Source organism: Lithobates pipiens, unplaced genomic scaffold, assembly GCF_037356315.1.
Source record: "Lithobates pipiens isolate NorthernLeopardFrog02 unplaced genomic scaffold, aLitPip1_a1.2 Scaffold_11, whole genome shotgun sequence".
NCBI classification, from domain to species: domain Eukaryota; kingdom Metazoa; phylum Chordata; class Amphibia; order Anura; family Ranidae; genus Lithobates; species Lithobates pipiens.
Window position 1 is genome coordinate 3,971,390 of NW_027507696.1, and position 24,821 is coordinate 3,996,210.

General features: G+C 44.6%; 1 protein-coding gene across 2 annotated transcripts in view; it reads right to left on the reverse strand.

Moving 5' to 3' along the window:
* Positions 1 to 2,482: 2,482 nt before the first annotated feature.
* Positions 2,483 to 24,821, reverse strand: part of GPSM1 (G protein signaling modulator 1) — a 391,197-nt gene continuing 368,858 nt past the window's right edge. For both annotated transcript variants that reach the window (XM_077468201.1, XM_077468202.1), the window contains 2 exons: positions 23,734 to 23,942; positions 2,483 to 12,196 (listed from right to left, as the gene is read on the reverse strand). In XM_077468201.1, the coding sequence (XP_077324327.1) occupies positions 12,008 to 12,196; positions 23,734 to 23,942 (398 nt within the window). In that variant the 3' untranslated portion in view covers positions 2,483 to 12,007. The remainder of the gene's footprint in view (positions 12,197 to 23,733; positions 23,943 to 24,821) is intronic.

Genomic DNA, 24,821 nt, shown 5'->3' on the forward strand with positions numbered 1-24,821 from the left:
GCCCAAGAAATCATAAATTCTGCCAGGGTATGTAAACTTATGACCACAAACTGTATATTTTCAGGCAGTGTCTGACCTCAAGCATAAATGTGCCCTGGGACTGAGCACTCGCCGGTTGCATTAAATATTTACTCAGTCAGCAGCATGACCGGTTCCCTCAAATGACATATCTGAGCAGCTCCCGCCTAAAACATTTCTCTCCATTTTCCTTGGAGTAGGGCGATCTCCATTAAAGTCTTCGCTGCTCTATGGATCCAGGGTATGGGCATCTCCTACCTCTGTCAAGGCTGCAGTGAGCTAAACCCCCAGCTTTTCAGCTGAGCCGCCATTGTGCTCAACCTGGGTTTTTCAAATACATGTGGAGAATTCAAAAAGTCAGCAGTAGCTCAACCTAACACAGCCATGATAAGCGAAAATGTCATTATGCCAGGATCCTGACAGCAAAAAAGACCATGCATGAGTTCAAACCCTTTCTGCCCTTTAACCAGTTCCCGACCGACGCACGCCGATGTACGTCGGCAGAATGGCACGGGCAGGCATATTGGCCTACAGGTATGCCCATTTTTAAATGCCGCTCCGCCATCGCGTGCACGTCGCCGCCGGCGCGCTCGCGTGCCAGTCGGGACCCCCGTGAGTCCGCTCGCGGGTCCCGCAGACTCGAGCACCGCGGGGATACCCGCGATCGTCTCACGGGGCGGCTAAACGAGGAGATGCTGTTCTAAAACAGCATCTCCTCGTTCTGCCTAGCAACAAGTGACACTGATCTCTGCTCCATGTGATTGGAGCAGAGATCAGTGTTCACTAACACAAAGCCCAGCCCCCCCACAGTTAGTAACACGCCCCTAGGAACACTTAACCCCTACACTGCCACCCACTGGTTAACCCCTTCACTGCCAGTGTCATTTACACAGGAATCAATGCATTTGTATAGCAGTGATTGCTGTATAAATGACAATGGTCCCAAAAATGTCCGATGTGTCCGCCACAATGTCGCAGTCACAATAAAAATCGCTGATCGCCGCCATTAATAGTAAAAAAATAATTATTAATAAAAATACCATAAAACTATCCCCTATTTTGTAGACGCTATAACTTTTGCGCAAACCAATCAATAATCGCTTATTGCGATTTTTATTTTTTTACCAAAAATATGTAGAAGAATACGTATCGGCCTAAACTGAGGAAAAAAATGTTTTTTTTATATATTTTTGGGGGATATTTATTATAACAAAAAGTAAAAAATGATGCGTTTTTTTTTCAAAATTGTCGCTCTATTTTTGTTTATAGCGCAAAAAATAAAAACCGCAGAGGTGATCAAATACCACCAAAAGAAAACTCTATTTGTGGGGAAAAAAAGGACATAAATTTTGTTTGGGAGCCACGTCGCACGACCGCGCAATTGTCAGTTAAAGCGGCGCAGTGCCGAATCGCAAAAAGTGGTCTGGTCTTTGACCAGCAAAATGGTCCGGTCTGTAAGTGGTGAAAGGGTTATACTCACAGGCGTTTGTTACTGTTCTTAACGCTGGCACATTTCTATTTGTTGGTCCTGGATGGTCATCAGGGCACTATTGGCAGCTCCAAGAAAGTAGAAACTGAGTGCAGGAAGTGAAGGTGGCTTCTTGAAGATTTATCTAAATATCTTCCAACCCAGCTATGCTTTTTTTGCCAAGTGTAATAAATAAGGCAGAACAGAAACATAACCCTTTACATAGTGTTAAGTCCATCTCCCTTTACCAGCTGCTATGGGGAAGAGAAGTCAAATACAGCACTGTGCTTTACTATGTATTGTGTGATCTTCTGTAGGAAAATGTATGTGGAGTTGCTCTGTGGCACAAAGTCTCTTTTTTTGTTTTATTTTATTTTTTTGCACAATAATTGTATTCCTCCTCTAATCATGTATGCAAGGAAGTGATTGGTTGCTATGGAATATATGTGGTTTTGCAAAGGAACAGCGTGTAATGCATCACGGTCGAATTTCGAACAAATTTTCTTTTCAAAATCAGAAAGTTCGTTTTTTTTTGGTGATCCAATGGCGCCACCATTGATTTTCGAAATTTGGCCGACCAAGCCTTCAATTTCACCTCATGTTGCTACAGAAAAGAAATTTTCCTGGCCGGGAATCTTCTTTTCTCTCCGTAAATTTTCTTTTCTTATTACATTTCTCGCACGATTCTCCTATCACTGATTAGAATATTGTTTGTTTTTCCAAAAATTTGCAACATGTCCGATTCCTCAAATTTGATTTCCACATGAAAATCGGCTGTTGCTGCAGCCCACTAAATACATACGAAAATTATTAGATACGATTTTCGAAAATTCGAACCGTGTATGGCCGGCATTAGGGAAGTGCCTATTGGTTGCCAACAAAAGTATCTCTAACTCCCCTTTATGCGTTTACTAAGGAAAGCACAACAAAACGCAACATCCTATAGCAAACAAAAAGGTTTACTGTAAAAACGGTGTTAAAAAAAAAAAAAAGAAGGAAAATAAGCCAGTGTTTATTCATGTGAAATATATTTACAAATAGAATCTTTTTAGATCATTTTTACAGTTTATAGATGGAAGAATTTGTGAACAACTGTTTCCTATGTAGGGGTGGCCTAGTCATTTTATTAATATGCCCCTTGATGTAAGTTTTACAATGAAGCATCAATGAAGTATCATAAGGCTGGGCTGTTCTGCCCACAGGTCTTGTTGGCACTTGTGAAGTATGTGATGCTGGGCCTGCCTTTGATGAGGCGGACTGAACAACTGATAGCCTTGATATGATTCGTGGAACAACTCTGGCATCTGTTTGACCAATTGAACACAATAAATAATAAATAGGAACCCCACCTGAAACGGAAGGCTCAAGTTTCTAATGATATAATCAAAGACAGATACAAACGTAGTTGCCTTTAGTCATTCGGTACTGACCAGCAGCAGAGAGAAGGGCGTAGAAACCAGTTCTTTACCTTCTCTTTCCTGATAATTTGTACTGGGAATATGACATCAGAACTGGGAATATGACATCAGAAAGTAACACTGGATGCTTTGGATCTGCCTCAGATCTCGGAATACACAGACCTTGGCTTTACTGCTTTAACTCTACTTCTCCCCCCAAAAAAAGGAAAGGCTTTGGATGGAGCTACACAATTTTAGATCCCTTTCACACTGGGGCATTTTTCAGGTGCTTTAGCGTTAAAAAAAGCGCCTGTGAAGCGCTTGAAAGAAGCCTCATCTGCAGTCCCAATGTGAAAGACCGAGTGCTTTAAGAGCCCTTTCACAATGTCAGCGCTTGAAAAAACGCTTGTAAAGCGCCACTTAAACTAGCAGCACTTTACCAGCGTTTTTCGAGCGCTATTGGGGCGCTTTTAACCCCTGCTAGTGGCCAAATAAAGGCTTAAAAGTGCCCACAAAACGCTGCTGCCAAAAGTGTTTTTCAGGCGCTTTCCATTGATTTCAATGGGAAGGGGCACTTTAGGAGCGTTGTATTCACTGCTCCAAAAGCGCTGCAAAGACGCTGCTTGCAGGACTTTTTTTGACGCCCTGCCAGCGCAGCGCCTCAGTGTGAAAGCACTCGGGCTTTTACATTGGGATTGCAGTTGTGGCTTCTTTCAGGTGCTTTTTTTTAACGCTGAGACCCCTTTCACACCACACTGCCCATAGCGTGGGCGGTAAAACGCAGATATTTTTAGCGGTGTTTTACCGCCGGATTTGCGGCACATTTTGGCCGCTAGCGGGGCACTTTTACCCCCCGCTAGTGGCCGAAAAAGGGTTAAAACCGCTGGCAATACGCCGCAATAGCGGCATTTTTCCGGTGGTATTACAGCGCTGCCCAATTGATTTCAATGAGGAGCAGCGGTGGAGGAGCGGTAAACACACCGCTCCAAAGAAGCTGCTGGCAGGACTTTTCCCTGATGTCCTGCCAGCGCACCGCTGTAGTGTGACACACTACAGACAATGGTGCAGCTTTTTTTGGGCGGATTTCTAACGCTATAGCTCCTGCAAAACGCCCTGGTGTGAAAGGGATCTCAGTGTGAAAACCCTCGGGCTTTTACATTGGGATTGCAGTCTTTCAAGCACTTTACATGTGCTTTTTTTTAACGTAAAAACACCCCAGGGGTCTTAGATTATGAACGTTTATAACTAGTATGGATTGAATAACCCTTTTACGTTTTCTAGCAGGGTATAATACATAGGATTTATAAAGCATTTTTGCAATTTCACAGTCTTTCTCTACTGCACCGCACTTGTCAAATAAAAAAAAGAGCTGAGCATCAGAGCCCCGATACTTCCACCAGTCTCTCTCATCTGGCCTACAGCTGATTCCCATGTAATAATATCCTTAGCGCAAATAAATTATATAAGAATCTGTAGGAAATGCAGCATAAAGTATGCTAGAACAGGGTTAGAGGTGAAAAAAAACCCATCATAAACAAATATACTGACAGAAGATGTAAATATACAAATCAACAGTAAAAAAATACAATAAATTATACTTTTTGAATTTTTCTCTTAAATACAATTAATGTGTGCAGTATGGCAACTACATTAAATTACAGGAAACTTTTCATGCATTTCTAGATCACTGAACACGATCTCTGAGAACTTATTTTGTTAATGTAAGGATTTATAGATTAAACCGGCTTCAGCTTTCATGAACAAGCTCACTTTTGGTAAACTTTTACTGTCCTGTTTTATATTTCCCTTCCTCCCTGTTCCAGCATTTTCAGTGTATGACCCTGGCCCGTGCACACAGCCTTTTCTCTTGAAAACATCCCCAACCAGGTCCTCTTCTTGGTGCACAATAAGAAGAGGACTCCATGGGGATAGTTTAGGTGAAAAAGCTGCGTGGCTTCGGGCAAAGCCACACAGTGAAGGCTGCTGGAATGGGGAAGAAGGTAAATATTTAAGAGAGTAAAGGTCAAGTTCGCTAAAAGTGAACTTGTTCTTTCCTCACCTTTAAGCCCTTGTACACACGGTCGGACATTCCGACGGAAAATGTCGGATCGGATCCTGTTGTCGGATAATCCGACCGTGTGTGGGCTCCATCAGACTGTTTCCGTCGGAATATCCGACGGACAAAGTTTGAGAGCTGGGCTATAAAATTTTCCGACAACATGATCCGATTGTGTGTAGAGAATCCAATCGGACAAAGTGCCGTGCATGCTCAGATCAAAGTCCTAGACCAAAGCTATTGGCTACTAGCCTGAACGTAGTCCCGTCGTAAATAAATAACATCATCGCGTTACGTACGATCGCATTTTCCGACAACTTTGTCTTACCGTGTGCATGCAACACCAGTTTTGGACAAAATCCGATGGATTTTGTTGTCGGAATGTCTCACCGTGTGTACAAGGGCTAAGAGGTTAGGCAAAGTGTTTTCTTTAGCTGGAGGTGCTGGAACTTGTAGTTGCACTCAGCTGGACAGCTTCACATTGCCCAGCCATGCTAAAATGCTCTACTACATGTACCTCCTCTAAAAAATAAGGTGGGCATGATGTGTACGCCATTACACCTTATAGAGTGGCTAAAGGACAGTTTTACACAGCAAGCAGATTTCAGTGCTGGAAAAAGTACATTGTTACAGGATGCCTATTAAAAAAAGCCTATCACAATAGGGCATAATATTCAGACTTAAAGGACAGCTGTACATTCTGTCCTATACTCACCTTTATCCTTGTCCAGCAGTCTTCATTATGCAGCTCCTCCGGGTGCCGCACAACTTTGCGCCTCAAACCGCCCTTGCCGTATTTCTGGCAGACTCCCATGGTCCTGCAGAGCAGTGGCGTCCCTTCCATACGGGGCACAGCCTCCCTAATCAATGCTCTCAGACTCTAATCTAAATGCAGGGTGCCAGACGCATGGATTCCAAATGGATTTTTTTTTTTTTTTGAAGAACACGATTAGAGCCAGAGGCCCACCCACTTATGTGACAACAGCGAATGAACATTCATTATTGTCTTCCTGATTCTCCTCCCAACCAATCAGGAAGCAGATACTGAGGCCCATCGGTGTGTACACCTTGATTTATTGACTTTATATATTATATTTTTTTATACATTTATATTTCTTTATACATTTATTTTTTAGTGGCACCATTTGCGCAGGACTTTTTACTTTGTTTATTCTTATGTGATAGTTGGTGTTAACTATTTTGTCCCGCTGCATTTTTTAGCAACACTTGCACTTTTGTATCACTTTCACTGTGGATTTTGTATTGCTATAATTTTTACTTTTCCATTTTTTGACACGTATTTAGTCATTTTTGCACGTTTGAGCACTTAATAGCGCGAGGGTCCATTTTTCACAGATACTGAGGCCCGATTGGCCAGGAAGTCTAAGCCCTTGTACACACGGTCGGAGATTTCAACAACCAAATCCGTCGGATTTTGTCCATCGGATTTTGTCCGAAACTGTTGCATACACACGGTCGGACAAAGTTGTTGAAAAATCCGATCATTCAGAACGTGATGACGTTATTTCGTTATGACGGGACTACGTTCAGGCTAGTAGCCAATAGCTTTGATGTAGGAATTTGATCTGAGCATGCGTGGCACTTTGTCCGATCGGAATTCTCTACACATGATCGGAGTATGTCCTATCGGACCAGTTTGTCGGAAAATATTTCCAACAAGTTGGAAAATTGGGTCCGACGGATATTCAGACGGAAACAGTCCGATGCATACCACACACAGACGGATTATTCGACAAACCGGTCCGATAGGACACACTCCGTCGGAATATCCAACCGTGTGTACAAGGGCTTAGGGCTACCAATCGTGTCTCAGGACACACTTCCCGTTCAGCCCAGAGAGGAAGCGATGGCCCAGCTCGTCATTCCCCCTGCCTCACCGCCTTTTAGCGGCGCTTTTCGGCTGCTAGCAGTATGCTTTTAACCCCCCGCTAATGGCCAAAAAAGGTTTCAAAGCGCCGCTGCCCATTGTTTATAACGGGCAGGAGCGCTTTAGAAGTGGTGTATACACTGCTCCTACAGCACCTCAAAGATGTTGCTTGCAGGACTTTTTTTAGTGTCCTGCCAGCGCATCGGTACAGTGCGAAAACCCTCGGGCTTTCACATTGGAGTGACAGGAGAGGCGCTAATTTTAGCGCTATATCGCTTGTAAAGCACCTCAGTGTGAAAGGGGTCTGGCGGCTGAATATAACAGACAACTAAATACACAGATAAGCAGACCTTGAATAAACAAACAAAAAAAAAAGGTCTTACTGGGAAGACCCCCCACTCCCTAAATAAAAAGAGCTGGAAAAAAAATAGGTTGAAAAAAAATTACTGACCCCAACTTTTGGCTGCTTTCTAAATTGGCCTGTGACATCACTGCTGCCGCCTGGCACAACTATATACCCAAAATCCCACAAAAATGTGCTCCAGCAGAGTACAGAAGTTAATTCTAACATCATTTTGGGTAACCAGCAGCAGAGAAGCGAATTATGTAACCGGAGCCTTCAGATAAGGGCCCAACCCGAGTGAGTTTTTTTTTATTATTATTATACAATTTACTTCTCAACTCTTATATTGTGTTATTTGATTGATGGGAACTTTTAGGTAGGCACGTTTGATAGCTCTGTGTAAAAATAAATGTGCAATTAACTCCACAACTGCATTTAATAGTGTTCTAATTATCTGCCTTGGGTTCAGCTTTAAATGATTATTGTGTAGGCTTACATTATGATAGAATTATATTTATATTATCCCTAAACCTGACCCAAAACTTCAGCTGAGAGTGCATAACAATACCAAACAACAAAGTCCTGTTGTATGATGAAAAACAACTACAGTACAAGGCTCTATTTACGATAAAGTTCTGCTTTTTTTATTTTTTTTATTAACCACTTCCCGACTGGCGCACGACGATGTACGTCAGCAGATTGGCACAGGCAGGCAAATTGGCAGTCCCGAGCACGCCGCCGGGGTCGGGACCCCCTGTGAGTCCGATCGCGGGTCCCGCGGACTCGATCGCCATGGGGATACCCGCGATCATCTAACGTGGAGGTTGAACGGGCTGATGTAAACAGCATCTCCCCGTTCTGCCTAGCAACAAGTGACACAGATCTCTGCTCCATGTGATTGGAGCAGAGATCAGTGTTCACTAACACACAGCCCAGCCCCCCACAGTTAGCAACACGCCCCCTAGGACACACTTAACCCCTACACTGCCACCCCCTGGTTAACCCCTTGACTGCCAGTGTCATTTACACAGGAATCAATGCATTTGTATAGCACTGATTGCTGTATAAATGACAATGGTCCCAAAAATGTCTGTGTCCGCCACAATGTCGCAGTCACAATAAAAATCGCTGATCGGCGCTATTAGTAGTAAAAAAAAATAATTATTAATAAAAATGCCATAAAACTATCCCCTATTTTGTAAACGCTATAAATTTTGCGCAAACTAATCAATAATCACTTATTGCAATTTTGTTTACCAAAAATATGTAGAAGAATACGTATCGGCCTAAACTGAGGGGAAAAAAATGTTTTTTATATATTTTTGGGGGATATTTATTATAGCAAAAAGTAAAAAATAATGCGTTTTTTTTTCAAAATTGTCGCTCTATTTTTGTTTATAGCGCAAAAAAATAAAAACCGCAGGGGTGATCAAATACCACCAAAAGAAAGCTCTATTTGTGGGAAAAAAAGGACGCCAATTTTGTTTGGGAGCCACGTCGCACGACCGCGCAATTGTCAGTTAAAGTAACGCAGTGCCGAATCGCAAAAAGTAGTCTGGTCTTAAGCAGGCAAAATGGTCTGGGGCTGAAAGTGGTTAAGATAAAGTTACACTTGAACTGGCCATACACAGTGTGACTTTTGACCTGTTACTGATGAAGTGGCCAAAATGCCACCACTCCTCCCACCCCTGATATCCATTCTTCAGTTGAGAAATTTGTCAACCAAACAACTACATCCAATCAGATGCAGCCACTATCTTCAATAGGCGATTCGCCCATCCACGCTTTATAACATATAGGACATTTTTTTTTCCTTCAGCTTGTTGGCTGAAAAAAAAAAAAAAAAAAAATCTATATGTTATGGCCAGCTTTACTCAGTTGTTGTTTGAAGACCATATTAACAAGTTTACAGGGCAGAAAAATCAGATCTTGGGTGACTTCTCACCTCTGACTCTCAGAGGTAATGTGAATAAAGGAGCAAATATAAAGTTTCTTTAAATAAACTTGGACAAATATAATTTCAGACTGCATATTCAGATTATTTCATAAACCTGTACCCAGAATACCTGTTTGAGTATCCTCAGAAGTAAGTTATTATTCCTGCTAAAGTGGTTGTAAACCCTTACAAACCACTTTGACCTACAGGTAAGCCTAGATTAAGGCTTACCTGTAGGTCCAAGAAATATCTCCTAAATCTACACGGTCTAGGAGATATTTGCCGAAAGACAGGCACCGCTCTCTACGGCGCATGCGCCATAGACAGCGGCGCGCAGGCGCAATAAGCTCGCAAAAGTTAACGGTGATATGCCACGAGTGGCGGCTCCCGTGCGCATGCGCGGAGTGACGTCATCGCGGCTCCGACGAATGACGGCGCCGGAGCAGCAAGACCCACCAAGAAGTTGGAGGCTCCGTACACAAGGGGACAGCGGTGACTTCGCTGGCTCCTGTGTCAGGTAAGTGACAAATAATGGACTACTATGTGATGCGATGCGATGAGATGCATAGTAGCCCATTATGCTTTACCTTTGCAGGGAATCAAAGAGGAAGTAACACCCATCAGGGTTTACTTCCTCTTTAAGCCAATTGGCTTCAGCTTCTTTGCCCCCAAAACGAGTGTGCCGCCCAAGAGCCAGAGAATAACAGTTTTTGGCCCTATTTATTATTTATTTGTATCATTTATACTGAACTCCACCCAAAACTTGTTTTGCAATGTATTTGCCGGCGTATAAGGCGGCTGGGCATATAAAACGACCCCCTAATCTTCCATTTTAAATGTTGAATTTGTGCTATACTTGCCGTATAAGACGACCCCCTTCCAACCAGTCTGTCAGCCTGCTGGATGTGTGGTAATGCTGTATGTTCAGTAGCTTCGTGTAACAGTTAACACTGTCTCACAGTATACATACAGTATACCGCGCTAAGCCAATCACGGCGAGCGATGTATTCTACTAATGAATACAAAGCCTGCTCGGATTGGCAGGGGCTGTAACATCATCAGCCCGTGCCTCTGACTCTCAAAGCCAATCAGAGCAGGCTACCATATGTAGCCTGCTCGGATTGACAGAGGTGGTTACTCCAATCCGAGCAGGCTTTGTATTCACTAATAGAATACATCGCTTGCCAGGATTGGCTCAGCGGTGTATACTGTATGTATACAGTATTACCGCACATTCAGCAAGCATCCAGAGGGATGTTATGCAGCGGGCAGCTTGCATACAAGACGGCTTTGCCTTATACCCGGCATATAAGACGACCCCCGCTTTTTGGCTGTTTTCTTTTAGTGTAAAAAGTCGTCTTATACGCCGGAAAATACGGTAGGTGAAGTTAGTCTTTTATATACCAGTCCATGCAAAAAAAATTTATGTGAGCAGCTTGATCGCCGGGTCTAAGTGGTAAACTAGTATTTATTTTTATTTTTTTATTGGGGGCCATACCATCACATCTACACTTTCTAACTGGGCCCAGTCAAGATGGCTGCCCCCTAGTTTCTGTATCAATAAATAGCACAGGAGTTGAATCAGAAACGGCAGCCATGACAGCAGCCCTGACAGCATGTAACAATATTGACACTCCTCTGTCTGCTATGTACCTTTTGGGTGCTAATAGAATACGTTTGTGACGGCTATGTTGCTCTGACAGTGGGGCGGTTGTGCGAAAGTAGTTAACTTGCAGGCTCTTGGCAGTTGCTAGGCCTCATTCACTGAACGGCGGGAAATCTAGGTCAGCCCCCCCACTGAGTCTTTCTTGTTTTATTGCTGGAATGTAGTACCTGTTAACCTGTTCACTGCTAGCTAGGCCTTACATGGCAAGATGATACGCTCTATATAAAGGCAGTCCACCTGAGAGCAATATTTAAGCTTTGTGCAGATGCTTGCAGGGTTGTGTTTGGGTTATGGCCACATACTTATTTTTTTTTTTCAGACCCCACTAATGGGATTTCTGCATCCAAGTACCCTGCTTTTTCCACTTTTTTGTGGCCTTTACAGTGGGAGCCTCTCTTTATCACTGTTTTTTATTAAAGCGATGCATAAAATTGTTGGCATTATAAATACCTGTAGTGGGAGGAAAGAGCCGTCCCCAGAGATACAAAAGTTATTGGGTCAATTAGCCATCTGGTGGCCACCCAAATTTACAGACTTTAATGAGGTCAAGTGTAGGAACCCTCTGCATACAAACAAAAAATGACTCTTCTGAAGCCAATTGGTCATTAACTAACTATGTCATGCTGCTGTTTTACGCTGCAATGTCTGTCACTTTAGGGGAGCTATGTACTTTACCAACAGTTCCTAAAAATCCTAAATGTAATGTAAAAAAAAAAAAAAAAAAGATAACTATTGTACAAAATGATTATTGCCATTTAGTGAATAAGGCCCTTTGTTACTTGGTCCCATAAATATTAAGCCTCCTATAACCAGTAGTAGCATCCTGTGAGCACCATCCCCACCCTTGTATCCCGTTATAACAAGCCTCCCAGCGCGCCGTTCTTTATGAACTTTCTAGCAAGAATTCATCTTGTTCTCAATAACATCATCCTTCTGAAAATTGAGGCTCAAAGATTTTTTTTTTTCTTTTTAAAATTGCCTAAAAAAGTGTCTTTAAAAAAAAAAAAAATCAGATGGTCCATTTTAATATTTAACTAATTGGCTGAAGACACTTGGATATTTCACACATGTAAGACGACTCTCCCAAAGGACCTCTAGGTCCCAGCTATTCAAAATACACAGATTTCTAATTTTTTTTTATAAACGTTGTCTCCTGGTACAGCATGGAGGCGAATCATCGGAAAGTTGTTTCTTCGGTACAGGTGCTTTTGCTATCTGCACATAACAGCTGACACTTAGCTCGGCCGCCTCTGATTATCATGGTTTTCTCCATCTTCCTGATTGGAGGGGAGATCCACCCTTTGTTCATCCATCCTCTTTGCCTGGACTCTCTGGATTAGACTGAAGAAGTCTTCATCTGGCATGGTTGGGCCTCGGGGCACGGAGTCTGGTGGTGCACATCTTTGGTCATCTATTCGGGAAGACTGAAAGGGAAGGAAGTGAGCGAAAGGTAATAATGCAAAACTACAGATATTATTATTATTATTGTGTGCAAAATAAAGATTGGCTATATAATCTGTTTGCTGCACTTTGACACATATTTCTTTTCTACAATTTACGGAAATGCAAAGTTGGGAGGTTAAAGCAAAACAAAATTGAGATGTCTGTAGTGCTACACAACCTTTTCTCTAGATCAGGGGTTGACAAGCTGCAGGCCACAACCGACCAGCCACCGCTAATTGTCTGGCCCGTCAGTGTCCGTGATGAATTCACGGGCACCTGGCCCGCTGACATGTTCGCTGATGTCCTCTTCATTGGACAGCGGCGAGCGGCTATATTTTACGGAGCTGGATGGTGGTGGAAATCTCTGAAGTTAACTTTTTACATTAAACAGCAGGTAATTGGTTGCCGGGGATCCTAGAAACCAATCACCAGCCTGTTGATGTAAAAATGTAACTTCAGAAGCTCCCGCCCCCATCCAGCCCATCCTGTAATACCAGCCGCTCACTGCTGTGCGCTACACCTGTGCAAGGTAGGAGAGTTCTGCCTACACAGTGTGTGTTTTTGTGTGCGTGGGGTGCAGAGGACACTACAGTGGGGGGAAGGGGGTACAGGGACAGAGGACACTGCTCTGGGGGGCACAGGAAACTTGCTATGGGGGGAGGGGCAGAGGACAACTATGGGAGTGATGTGAAGGGAGGACAGAGGACACTGCAATGGGGGGGGGGCCCTAATAGGGACCCCATCACCCCTGGGGACAGGGACCCCATCTCACTTGGGCATGGGGCCCCCCATCTCCAGACCCGGGAGGGGGTCAGTAAAATATGAATCCCCAGCCACATGCTCCCTCAGGGTGAGCTGGCTTTGTATTAGTGAAAAACCTTTTAAAGTGAGGTAAATCTGTATTGTTATTATTACTATGTTAGGAATATTTTGATAATTTATTAGCAGGTGAATGCGGCCCTCTATGCATTCACATACAGTGAATTTGACCCTTAAATGGAAAAAGGTTGCTGACCCCTGCTCTAGATCTACACAAAAGGTCAATGGACGGGTCCCATTCCACAATCACATCTCATCTCCACCAAAGCAATCATTTATATCAGTAACAAGAATGCTGCACACCAAGATGCAAAATAATCTTCCTTTTTTTTTTAAATGGCCAGCAGGAACAATTTCACACTAGGCACAACCCTTTCTTCAAAACCCAACAGGGTTCCTAATCCTTTCCCGATTTATCCAAAACCTAAATAGAAAAAAAGTTTTCTTGACCAACTCCATGGCAGTATACGTATGGGTTGATCCCACTCCCATAAATCTTTGCTCTAAGCCAGAGGCCGCGTTCCTTTTTTGTCCTCCTAGAGACCGTTTTGGAATGTGATAAGCCTGGGCTATTACCAGGGTATGGAGTGGGCAAATGGAAGAGGCGCTGGAAGATTTGAAGCCTGGTCATTGTCAGGCAAGCGGTGCAATGGCCAGATTGCCCAGCTATTAGCTGGTGGCCCTATCTGCCCCAAGTACGGCGTGATCAGCCTACCTGGCTCAGTTTTCTCGTGGAAGCAGGATTGAATTGCAGATCTGTGTTCATGCCTTGTGCAGTGATGTCTATATTTATATTACATATTCCATGGCAGCAGTTTATGTGTGTTTTTTTTCTGTTTGTCCATTTTCTTCCCTGGCTCTAGTGTATTCCAGTCTATGGCAGCTGGAGCGCTGCTTTCTCTTCCGGCAGGCTGTCCCTGGGTTAGTCCTGCCCAGGGGCTCAGTGCATGCAGTGGAGAAATTCAATCAGCGGTCAGTACTGTTGATATTGGGATTTCTCTGTGGGCAGCTTGCAGCAGTTTCCCTAAATGTTGTGTGCCATCATCACAGCTCTGCATTAACACCCGTGCATGCTGCCTGTGTGATTCTGCTATGATTTGATTGCCTGTGCAGGTTGTCTGTCTGTACAGTTTTACACTGTGGATGTTTCAATGATCCCCCCCACGTGGCCAGCCCTTGTGCAGTAGGTATGAGCGGGTGGGTTTAACCTTTTCCTTTCCTTGCTGACCTGGCTACTAATGCTATGCTAAGCCCAGGAGTTTGGAAAAGGGGAATGTAGTTTCTAGCAAATGGAATCTCTGGTGAGGCACATGTGAAAGAATCCCTTAAAGAGTGGACTACAAGCCACATGCAAAGTTCAACAGCCATTGCAGCGTTTTCTCCCACTAGGATGACCAGGAAGAACTGGAACTGTCACAAAAAGCCATCAATCTATGAAGACCTCAGACAGTGAGGCAGAGGGAGATGAGTCTCTTTACCCTTGTAATGCCTTTTGGGTAAGGCAATGATGGTTGCATCTACATGAATTTAACCTGTAGAGTCTACTGCAAAGCAAGAGGAAGTTCTGTAAGCACCTCGCGCTCTGTTTTCCTCCTAGTGCCACTTGTCATGCGACTTTGGACACATAGAGTCACAGGATGAGTCACAGCCCATTGATTCAATGGCACCCATTCCAATCTATGCCACTTAAGGTTGCAGCGACTCTGGAAAGGTTCTTACACTATTTTGATGTGACTTTTGTTGCAGCTTTGATCCAGAGACACTAAAATTGGATCAAAGTTGCACCCTAAATCATGGGACTTTGGGGTCACAATAGTGGAGACGCAGCCTTAGAGAGAGTGTTCTATTTTCCCCATTACTAACGGGGCACATCATTTTGGATGAGTGGAGCAAGGTCGCGAGATATACCTCCCCTTCTAAGCAAGCATGTAGCTTTTCCTTGGAAGATGCAGTGAATAGCCCGAAAGTTGGCCTGGGCTCTTGTGGCCATGTTGAAAAGAATGAAAATGTGGATGCAGTATTTAGTGTTTTCAGAAACTCTGTAGTTCAGGCACCGGAGCTGGTGTTGGTTTCCATGGTGAAGCTCCAATTGACATCATCCGCATAGTGGCGCAGGTTATGCTATTGTCAGTTATGGCAAGTGAGTGCTATGGCTGGGGCCTGGGCTTGCTGATCCCGTCTCTAACAGGCGTAATATAGCATTCCCTTTGAAGCAGCTTCATCTTTTGGCAAGCACCGCAACCCGAGCCACATTTGACAAGTTTTGGGGTCCTGACAGACCCCCAATAGGCGGGAAGATGAGAGAACAAAGTTCAGACCGTGCGAGGGTTGCACGTTTTACAGACCAGATCGGGTTTTTAGGAAAATCTGGTGAAGAGACCAGATATCCCCTCAGGAGTATGCTAAAAGCTTGAACTTGGGTATCTAAGAAGCTACTGAGTTTGGGCCTCGGACTATTGGGACATCAAAGTGGTCTTTTCAGGACATTCATTTCAACGGATTTTACCTCACTCTGAGATAAAGGAAGATAAAGATAAAGGAAGCATATACTCATGCTTTACGCAAGTTACTGTCGCAAAGTTTTTGCCAATCTCTGAATGTGAGAGATTTCAGGGCAGGTACTTGCCCCTCTTTATGGTCATGAAGAGGAACAGCTTGCGGAGGCCGGTTTTGGACCTTGTGCAGCTAAGGCAATTTTCAGCAAAGGAGAGGTTCAAGGGTGAAACATTGTCCCTGATTCACAGGGGGTCCAGCCAGGTGACTGACTTGTTTCCAATAGACCTAAGATGCCTAATTTCATGTGCCCATTGTAGAAGACTTCCGCAAGTTCCTTCGGTTTGCTGTAGGTCAAGACCATCTCCAGCCATTTGAGCTTTCAACATCACCCTGTGTGTTTTCAGGGTCTTATTGGTTTTTAAAGTCTTTATCAAAACAAGGAGCATATGCCTGCATAGTTATGTGGATGTCCTTCTACTGTCCCAAAACAGAGGGCAGCTGCTGGAGCCGAAAGCTCAAGTCTTTTCAATGATCCTCAAACTGGGCTGGCAGCTGAATCTGGAAAAAAGAGTCGCCTGGAGACCACTCAGTCTCCTCTGTGCCTCGAGGGTCAGTTCAATATAATCAAGAGGACCGTTGCCTTGACTCTGGATCCCGATGTTCTGGAGCAGAATATTCCTGGCCCTGTCTTCTTCCCACCTGAGTGCCTTTTAGTGTCTAAAGTGATTACCACTCTGGTGTCTAATCGATTCAAGGGTCAAGTGGAAGCTGGAGACGGTGGCCCTTCCAGAAGGGGTTTCTCCAGCAGGAGGAGCCAGAAAGCAGAATTTAGGTCATCTACATAACCTCAGTCATGAGAGAAAGTACCCTGGTGGCTACAATGGAGGAACTGGCTCATTTGCCATTCCATTGTCCCATTTCCTGGTTCACAATCATGTCCGATGCTAGCAGTAGGGGGGCTTCCTGTCTGTCGGGAGAGCTCAAGGCAGACGAGGCTGTAAATTTCACAAGATTGTGTTGAACATTCTGAGGCTACAAGCAGCCTTCTGCACCCTACAGGCCTTTCACTATATAACGAAGGGAGCGTCAGTGCTCTTAGGTTAGTTAACACTACGGCGGCCTCTTACGTTAAGACAAAGGGGGACTCACAGCCTGTTCTCCATTACAGGAAGCAGTGCCATGTATGTCTTGGGCGCAGAAGAATCAAGCTTACATCTCAGCGGCTTATGTCCCCAGAGTCCAAAATATTCTAACATACTCGCTTTCCAGAGTCCAATTGGACAACAATGAATGGTCTCTACATGTGTAGCATTTCAGGCGCAGATGCCCTGATGGATCATTGGAAATGCAGTAGGACCTGTGCATTCCTTCTAGTCCTGGTCAACCTCTGGTTTTCTACAAATACTCTGAACAGGGGTTGTGGAAGTGATGCCTTATTGGGCAATTGGGCCATGGTTCAGATTGCTAGCATAGTTCAGCTTTCGGAACTCAGTGCACCTTCTCCTCAGGCCAGACCTACTGTCACTGGATGCAAGTCTACATCCATGTCCATCACGGTTGCATCTGAAGGTCCTCAGCTGCTACCCCAGAGTCATCTCTGCTCTCCTGAATACTAGAAGAATGAACGCAAACGTTTATGGGAGAATCTGGTCAAAGTTTGTTCAATGCATGTCTGCTGCTGACAGATCATGTAGTGATCTAGAAGTTCTAAATATGCTAGGCTTCCTCCAGTCAGATTTGGATCTGGCTCTATCGGTCAGCTCCCTCGGAGTTCAAGTATCGGCTTTATCGGCCTTCACAGGTGTATTCCAGTGTAGGCATCCTTTCCTGTCTAACAATTCTTCAAAGGAACAGCTAGGCACAGACCTCAGAGTAAGCAGAGGTTTTCCAAATGGAGTCTCCCTCTTGTTCTCAACCCCCTCTCGGGAATTGGAGTGGAGTGTTCTAGGGCTGTCTCCTTTAAAAGGCCTTTCTGTCAAGTTTCCCTTTTTTTCCTGGCTATCACATCAGCATAGAAAGCCTCAAAGATTGATTCACTGGTCATGGAGAAGTTTGCTTAACGTTCTTTCCAGTTCAAGCGGGGCCGTTGCCTATGCTTGACTCAATTCCCGAGGATGCATCAGTCTTTCATGGGAGCCAAGAAATTGCGCTGCCAACTTTTAGAGTTCTAACTTGCGTCCTTTAGACATGGGAGAGGGTGCGCTGTGGCTTAGTTGGTTAAAGCGCATGTCTAGTAAACCGGGAGTCCTGAGTTGTCTCCCAGCCGTGCCTTCCTTCAGTTCTAGGAATCCCTCAGATTTTGTGAAGTTATATCTACAAAGCTACAACTTCCTTCAGGCTTCAGAATGCCTGTTCATTCTTTGCCAGAAAGGACAGAGGAACGTGCCTCATCGAGGATAATTGTGGCATGGATTGCATAGACCATCCAACAGGCTCACAGAGCCAAGGGCTTGGCTCCTTTGGAGGTAATGTCTGCTCACTCGACCAGGAGTGGGTCTACATCTTGGGCAGCTTCGCAGCATGTGGTTCCCAAAGTAGTCTGTAGGGCGGTCTGGTGGTCTTCAATCAATATATTTATGGCTCAAGTGGAGAGGCGACACCATTTTACGGGGTGGATTAGCATTTTCACCCTGGTTCTTGTAAACAGAGGCATGCTGATTGCACACCTGTGGGCTGGGTTCATAAACATCCCAGGAATAGAGTTCAGGGATCCCACTTGGAGACCGCTTCCCCAAAGGACACAGGAGGACTCCGCCGTACAAACACGAGTCTGTGTGTGAGTGTTGGGACGCACGTTCTTTAGAGAGACTGCAGGTGGCAGTTTAAACCCTGGGCAAGCTAGGAGAGAGCTTGACCCAAGCATACAGGTCTGAGGAACAGACCTATGGACTGACACAGCTGTGTAGTCGGTAGGCTGAATAACTATGATGCAATAATGGTGGAACCTCCTGCAAGGGAAATTTCTGTTTGATTTGAACTTTTTGCTTCCTTTAAAAAAAAGTGGACTGCCAAGCCTTTAAAATACAGTGTGGACTGACACATGTTCCTGAAACCGCATGCACCATTTGAGCTGAATCACCCGGATATCTTACACTCATTATGCAGAGTCTGCTTCCTTATCCTCTGTTTATTTTGGCTTGCAAGTCCTGTCTGTTGATGGTACAAATTAAAGCATTTGGGTTAGCATTCCCCGGCTATTGGGTGTATGGCGAGTTAGTTCCCATACGTATGCTGCCATGGAGTCGGTCAGGAAAACTGTAAATTTCCTATCAAATACTTACAGTAATTTTCCTTTCCTGATGGTGATGGACTCCATGGCAGCAGGAATTACACAACGCCCCCCCCCCCCCCCCCCCCACCAGTGTTGGCTAGACACTTAAAAGTTGGTCCTAAACTTTTGTTTTTTGTCAGCTAGCCACACTCCTCCATCCACACAAACACGGTGGATAATGGAATCCCCCAGCAGGGACATTATATTTTGACAGCGAGACCCACTGTGGTCAGAGTACACTGCTCAATGGCCGCAGCCGCTAATTGAGGAAATATTTTCAACATGTCCCTTTGAAAGAAGTCAATCAAACTATCAACTTGTCAAGCAGGGACAGCCACACACTGATGGAAATTTGGCCAGTCCCTGACAATCCGCTGCATGATCCTACTATAAAACTGCTGTAACTAGGAACAAGTACACAGAGAAGCCTCCATTTTGCTACTGTTCACAATAAGCTAAGGTATAAGATTCAAAATCTTCATTTTATCTTGAGATTTATTCAGTGTTCCTGTCATTTTGCCCATCAGGTCAAAGTAACAAGTTCTCGTTAAAGCATCCTCCTCTGCTACTCGTACTTTAATTTCTTTCTTGTTCTTTGAGGGACACAGGAAGTGTTTACCTCCAAGGTATAATCCTACAGGGGGACTGGCAAAAAAATTAACTGTAGGCCAGCCCAGGATAATCCCTCTTACAACCAGCATGCTTCTGGTTTTTTTGGTGTCCTGGGAAGGTAAATACCTGTTCTTCAACTCAACTGTTGGGAAAAGTCTAACCTATTTTTTTTTTTATAGCATTTTCTCCTATTTTTTTCTATTTAATCAAGATTCTTCTCTAATCAAGACTCTTCTCTACATCACTGCTAGAACTGGTCTCTACAACTGCAGCTGCCCAGAACAGCCTTAGCCACAGCTTAGCTCATAGAGGTCTGTAACCAGACCCTGCTGGCTGGAATATTGTGGAGCTAGCCTGAAAGTGACCTTTGGGCTATGGGATCTGTGTAAAAACGCTTTCCATATCCTGTTTTGGTAACAAGTTTGCCACAGCGAGTTTTCCAGGGCTGATGTCATTGCCTTAGCGCGCGAGCGCAGCATGAGCTACCTCATTGTTTGGATCTCTGGGCGCCTTTAAAATTCCTACTTTGCAACCATTTTATTTTAACCGCGGAACGGTTTAACACTTGACCCTTTCAAAGCTCAGGGAAAGACAGGATTTCTTTTAGCAATGTTTCCCTTTGAGAGGCAGAGATCTATCTGAACAACATGAAAGAGATCAAAGATCACCGGGGTTCCGCCTTTTTTTTTTTTTTAAAAGAAATTTACTTTCAAGGCCTAACAAAAAGTAAAAACAAAAAACAAATATGTAATAAAATAAAACAAATGCCATAATAAAAATAAAATGTCAGTCAGTAGAGCAGTGGACAATGTCAGTAGGGCAACAGATAGATATCTCACTTTTGAGACAGAGAAAGGGACTGAGGACAGAGATCAGAGATTCCCCAGTCCCTTTCCCTGCAGCCTCAGCTGCACTACAACTGAATGAGCAGGAGACATTTTATTCATAACTAAAGGTACTGCTCACTCACTGTGTTCATTCAGGAAAGGAATGGGCCAGTAAATGGCATCCTCCATCCTGAAACATTCTATCCATTCCATTCTGAAAACATCCTCTGTAGCAGCTGGATATGGTGTCTTGTTTGGTTAGCCAAAAGAAGAGGAACAGGGACAGGAGAGATGGCATTTACTGGTAGTGATCCTCTTTCCTCCTGCAGTCGCTAAATACCAGTGGGAGGGAGAGGAGAAAAGGCATCTTTCAGCAGCTGCATGAGGAAAGGGAGTCATTACCAATAAATGCTGCCCCTCCTGTCCAAGTTCCCGGGATCGGCAAGGAAAGATTGCAGTCTACTCATCTGCCATCGACTGACGGGTTGCCAACCTCTGCCTATAGATAGGTGGAAACTGAACTGGTCCTCAGCTCTTTTAAGTCTGCATTTTTTTACTTTTACAAATTTGGGTACCTTTGTTCCCCTGCTTATATTTTGTATGGGGAGTTCCCATGTACCTAACGTCATTTGACCATGCTGATTCCTAATGCCCCGTACACACGATCGTAAATTCCGCCAGCAAAAGTCTGATGTGAGCTTTTGGTCGGAAATTCCGACCATGAGGTATGCTCCATCGGATCGTCTGTAGCTATTCTGACGCGCAAAATTCTGACGCATGCTCGGAAGCACGGAACTTTCTCAACCCGTCGTAGTGTTGTACGTCACCGCGTTCTTGACGCTCAAATGTTCCGAGAACCTTTGTGTGACCGTGTGTATGCAAGCCAAGCTTGAGCGTAATTCCGTCGGAAAAAACATCCAAGATTTTTCCGACGGAAATTCCACTTGTGTGTACGGGGCATAAGGATCAAACTTTGGTTCTTTGTGTTCTTAGGAACCAATGGTATACTCTTCACTGGTAGCCATCGACTATAAATGTGGGACGTGCCTGTACTGACAGCCACTACATGCATGGAATCTTTCTCTTGGACCCATTATGGGATCAGGTGCAGCCTAGGTCCGCTTTCTCACTTAAAGTGGAGGTCCGCCCACTGCTGCAAAAATTAAAAGCCAGCAGCTGCACATACTGCAGCTGCTGACTTTTAATAATTGGTCACTTACCTTGTCCTGGAGTCCAGCGATGTTGGCACCGCAGCTGATGTTTTCATCAGCTGTCGGGTGCATGCCGCCTCCATTGCAAGTAAGGGAATCTGGAAGTGAAGGCTTACAGCTTCACGCCGGGAACCCTACTGCACATGCACAAGGCTCCACTAATCTCTCCTACTGGCCCAGCGACCGGGGAAGGAGGAGGGAGCCTTGGCAGTGACATCAATACCCACGGCTGAGGCTCCCGAAAGTGGGAACCGGATACCTGTGAAAGACCGGTATCCTGTCGTTCCCCCCCCGAAAGGTACAAAATGTGGCACCAGAGGGGGGAGAGGAGTACAACAAGCGGAAGTTTCACTTTTGGGTGGAACTCCGCTTTAAGGTGGCTCTGATCTCTTCCTACCAGCACATAATTCTTAGGTCCCGAGGTCCAGTCCCGGCTCTCCTAGGGGCAGTCCTTTTCCTTGCTGATCAGGCTATGGTTTTTTTTTTCTCTCAGCATTGGCTGATTACTGTAGGGATTTTGTTTTTGTTCCATTCCGGTTGGACAGGTGGACCAGTTTCCAGACTTAAGGCATCTGGTTTGGGATTTTCACTCCCCTGTGAGACTTTCCTTACTAATCATGTGGCTATTTTCTGGCGACGGGTATGGTTTTCCCCATACTAAATTGCCACCTGTCTTGTTTTTATATTCTTGTTACCGGGCAGGGGTTGAGGCCTCATCCAGTGCCAGCTTGGAACCTTCAGGGGGCTCTTAATGTGGTTGTAAACCCTTACAAACCACTTTGACCTACAAGTAAGCCTAGATTAAGGCTTACCTGTAGGTCCAAGAAATATCTCCTAAACCGTGTAGGTTGCCAAAAGACGGGCACCATTGTCTACCACTGTTAATGGCAATGTGCCACGAGTGGCGGCTCACGTGCGCATGCGCGGGAGTGATGTCATTGCGGCTCCGTCGAATGACAGCGCCGGAGCAGCGAGACCCACCAAGAAGATGGAGGCTCTGTACACAAGTGGACAGCGGTGACTTCGCTGGTTCCTGTGTCAGGTAAGTGACACCATAATGGACTACTATGCTTTACCTTTGCAGGGAATCAATGAGGAGGAAGCAAACCCATCAGGGTTTACTTCCTATTTAAGCTGTAAACATTCCCTAGGTTTCTTTGTTAATACTAGCCCTGTTAGCAGTGTTTCCTAACCCTCAGTTGAACTGCTTTTGGATGTTCCGAAGGTGAAGACAGGTCCTATTACTCTGTAGTTTTCATTATGCTCTTGTTACTGCTTGCTAAAAAACTGAGGCAGACTGGTATTAGGATGGGTTATACTGGGCTGGCCTGTAGGTGACAGTATAACCTGAATGGAATGTGAAATACTTCCTTTATCCCTTTAAAGCGGAGGTCCACCCTAAAGTGGACCTTCCGCTCATCGGAACCCTCCCCCCCTCTGGTGCCACAATCGGCACCTTTCGGGGGGGGAGGGGGGTGCAGTTACCTGGATAATCCAGGTAACTGCACCCACTTCCGGGATAGCTCTCTGCGGAAAGGGGCATAAGTTACCCGTCCCTTCCCGCAAGTGCCCCGCTGCCTGCTGGGAAACACACAGATCCCAGAGGCAGCGGGGAGCGTCCTTATTGCGCAGCGCGATTCGCGCATGCGCAGTAGGGAATCGGGAAATGAAGCCGAAAGGCTCCATTTCCTGATTCCCATACCCAAGATGGCGGCGGCAGGACCCGACAGGCGACCTAGAGATCGGCTTCGGGTGCCGACATCGCGGGCGCGCTGGACAGGTAAGTGTCACTATTTTAAAAGTCAGCAGCTGCAGTATTTGTAGCTGCTAGCTTTTAAAAAAAAAAAAAAAAACGCGGAGTCCCGGTGGACTCCCGCTTTAATAACTTTAAGAAAAAGGATTTCATGGGGAGTACACAAATCCTATCCTGTGTTCACCTGCAGTGGAACTTAGAAGGACATTTTTGCAGTCTCAGCGTGGCAGTGTTTACTCTTTGTGATTGGCCATCAAGGGTTTGTGCACTGTATAGAGGGTGACATGGAAGAGGGTAACATGCTCCCCTATACCCAAAAGCATCGGTCATTTCACAAAGCTCCGGCTGGTGGCAGAGTTTCATGGGGAAGGTAAGTAAATAATAGTGAAGAAACTGTGTTATAAAAAGAACCGTTACTTTGTCCTGAAACTGTTCTGCTTCTTCTTTTTATTTATTTATTTATTTTTTTACATACAATTTGCTGCAACCATGACAAGAATTATATTTGTTGTACAAATGGTCCACTTACCTGACATTTCATCAGCATATTGAAGAATTCATCACCTGGCTCTTGGTGGTCACCTTCCACCTTTAGATGACCCATGTTGTTATGTGTTAGTCGTAGACCAGGCAAGTTCCCTACGCTCGCTCTCTGGTCATCCAGTCGCCTGCTCTGTGAACTGGCAATTAGGTCAAAGAATTCTTCTGTCTGAGGAGATGCCATGAGCGAAGAGGCAGCTGGAAGAACAAAAAATGCATCATTGGTGGTAATGTGTCAGTTCTCCTTTCTCCTACTAAGGGGAATCTCTAATGTTTAAAGTAGATGTAAACCCTCACATATACCCAGTGAAGTGAACAGCCTCAGATGATACACAGGAGTGAAACAAATCTCCCTACATAAGTTCTACATGTATATCTGATGTCTTCAGCGTTATATATTCTTTAGAAAGTGCACACGGTGTTACAGATTTTTTTCTTCCTGTTCAGAGTGTGAAGTTTGGGCACAAAGCCAAGACATCTGATTGGAGGAAAGGCACACACCTCCACTACACATAGGCAGAGACTTGCAGAGCTGTTTTGTGAATAGTTCAGTTCTCTGCTAATCTATTTATAGCAACCTCCCACAACACAAATTGCAGGCTGATTTTATCTCATGTGTCAGAGAACTTGTGAGAAGTTATCATGCTGATAACAGGAATGGAGCAGAACAAAGCCATGGGACTTAGTGCTCTGAAGAAAGATAAGAAAACACTACAGATATATGTGCCCAGCTCAAGTTTCATGAATCAGGTTTACATCCACTTTAAGGAAACTTTACTGAGAGAGATGCATAGAGGCTGCAAAATGGGATTTTTGACTTGCCTGTAAAATATTATTTTTGGAAGTACAGTACAAGGCACAGGCCCCTTTAAAACAGAAACACCGGTTTATGCACAGCCACCTTCAGGTGATTAGACACTGGCAAATGTAACTGTAGGACATCTCTTATAGCCCTTTCTACTCCAGGCAATTCTCAGTTTTTTTTTTGCAAGCAATAAAGGAAAAACACCAGGACAGATGAGCAGGTGGCCTGTACTGTATTTCCAGGAAAAATAGATAAAATCTCCAAAATCCAAT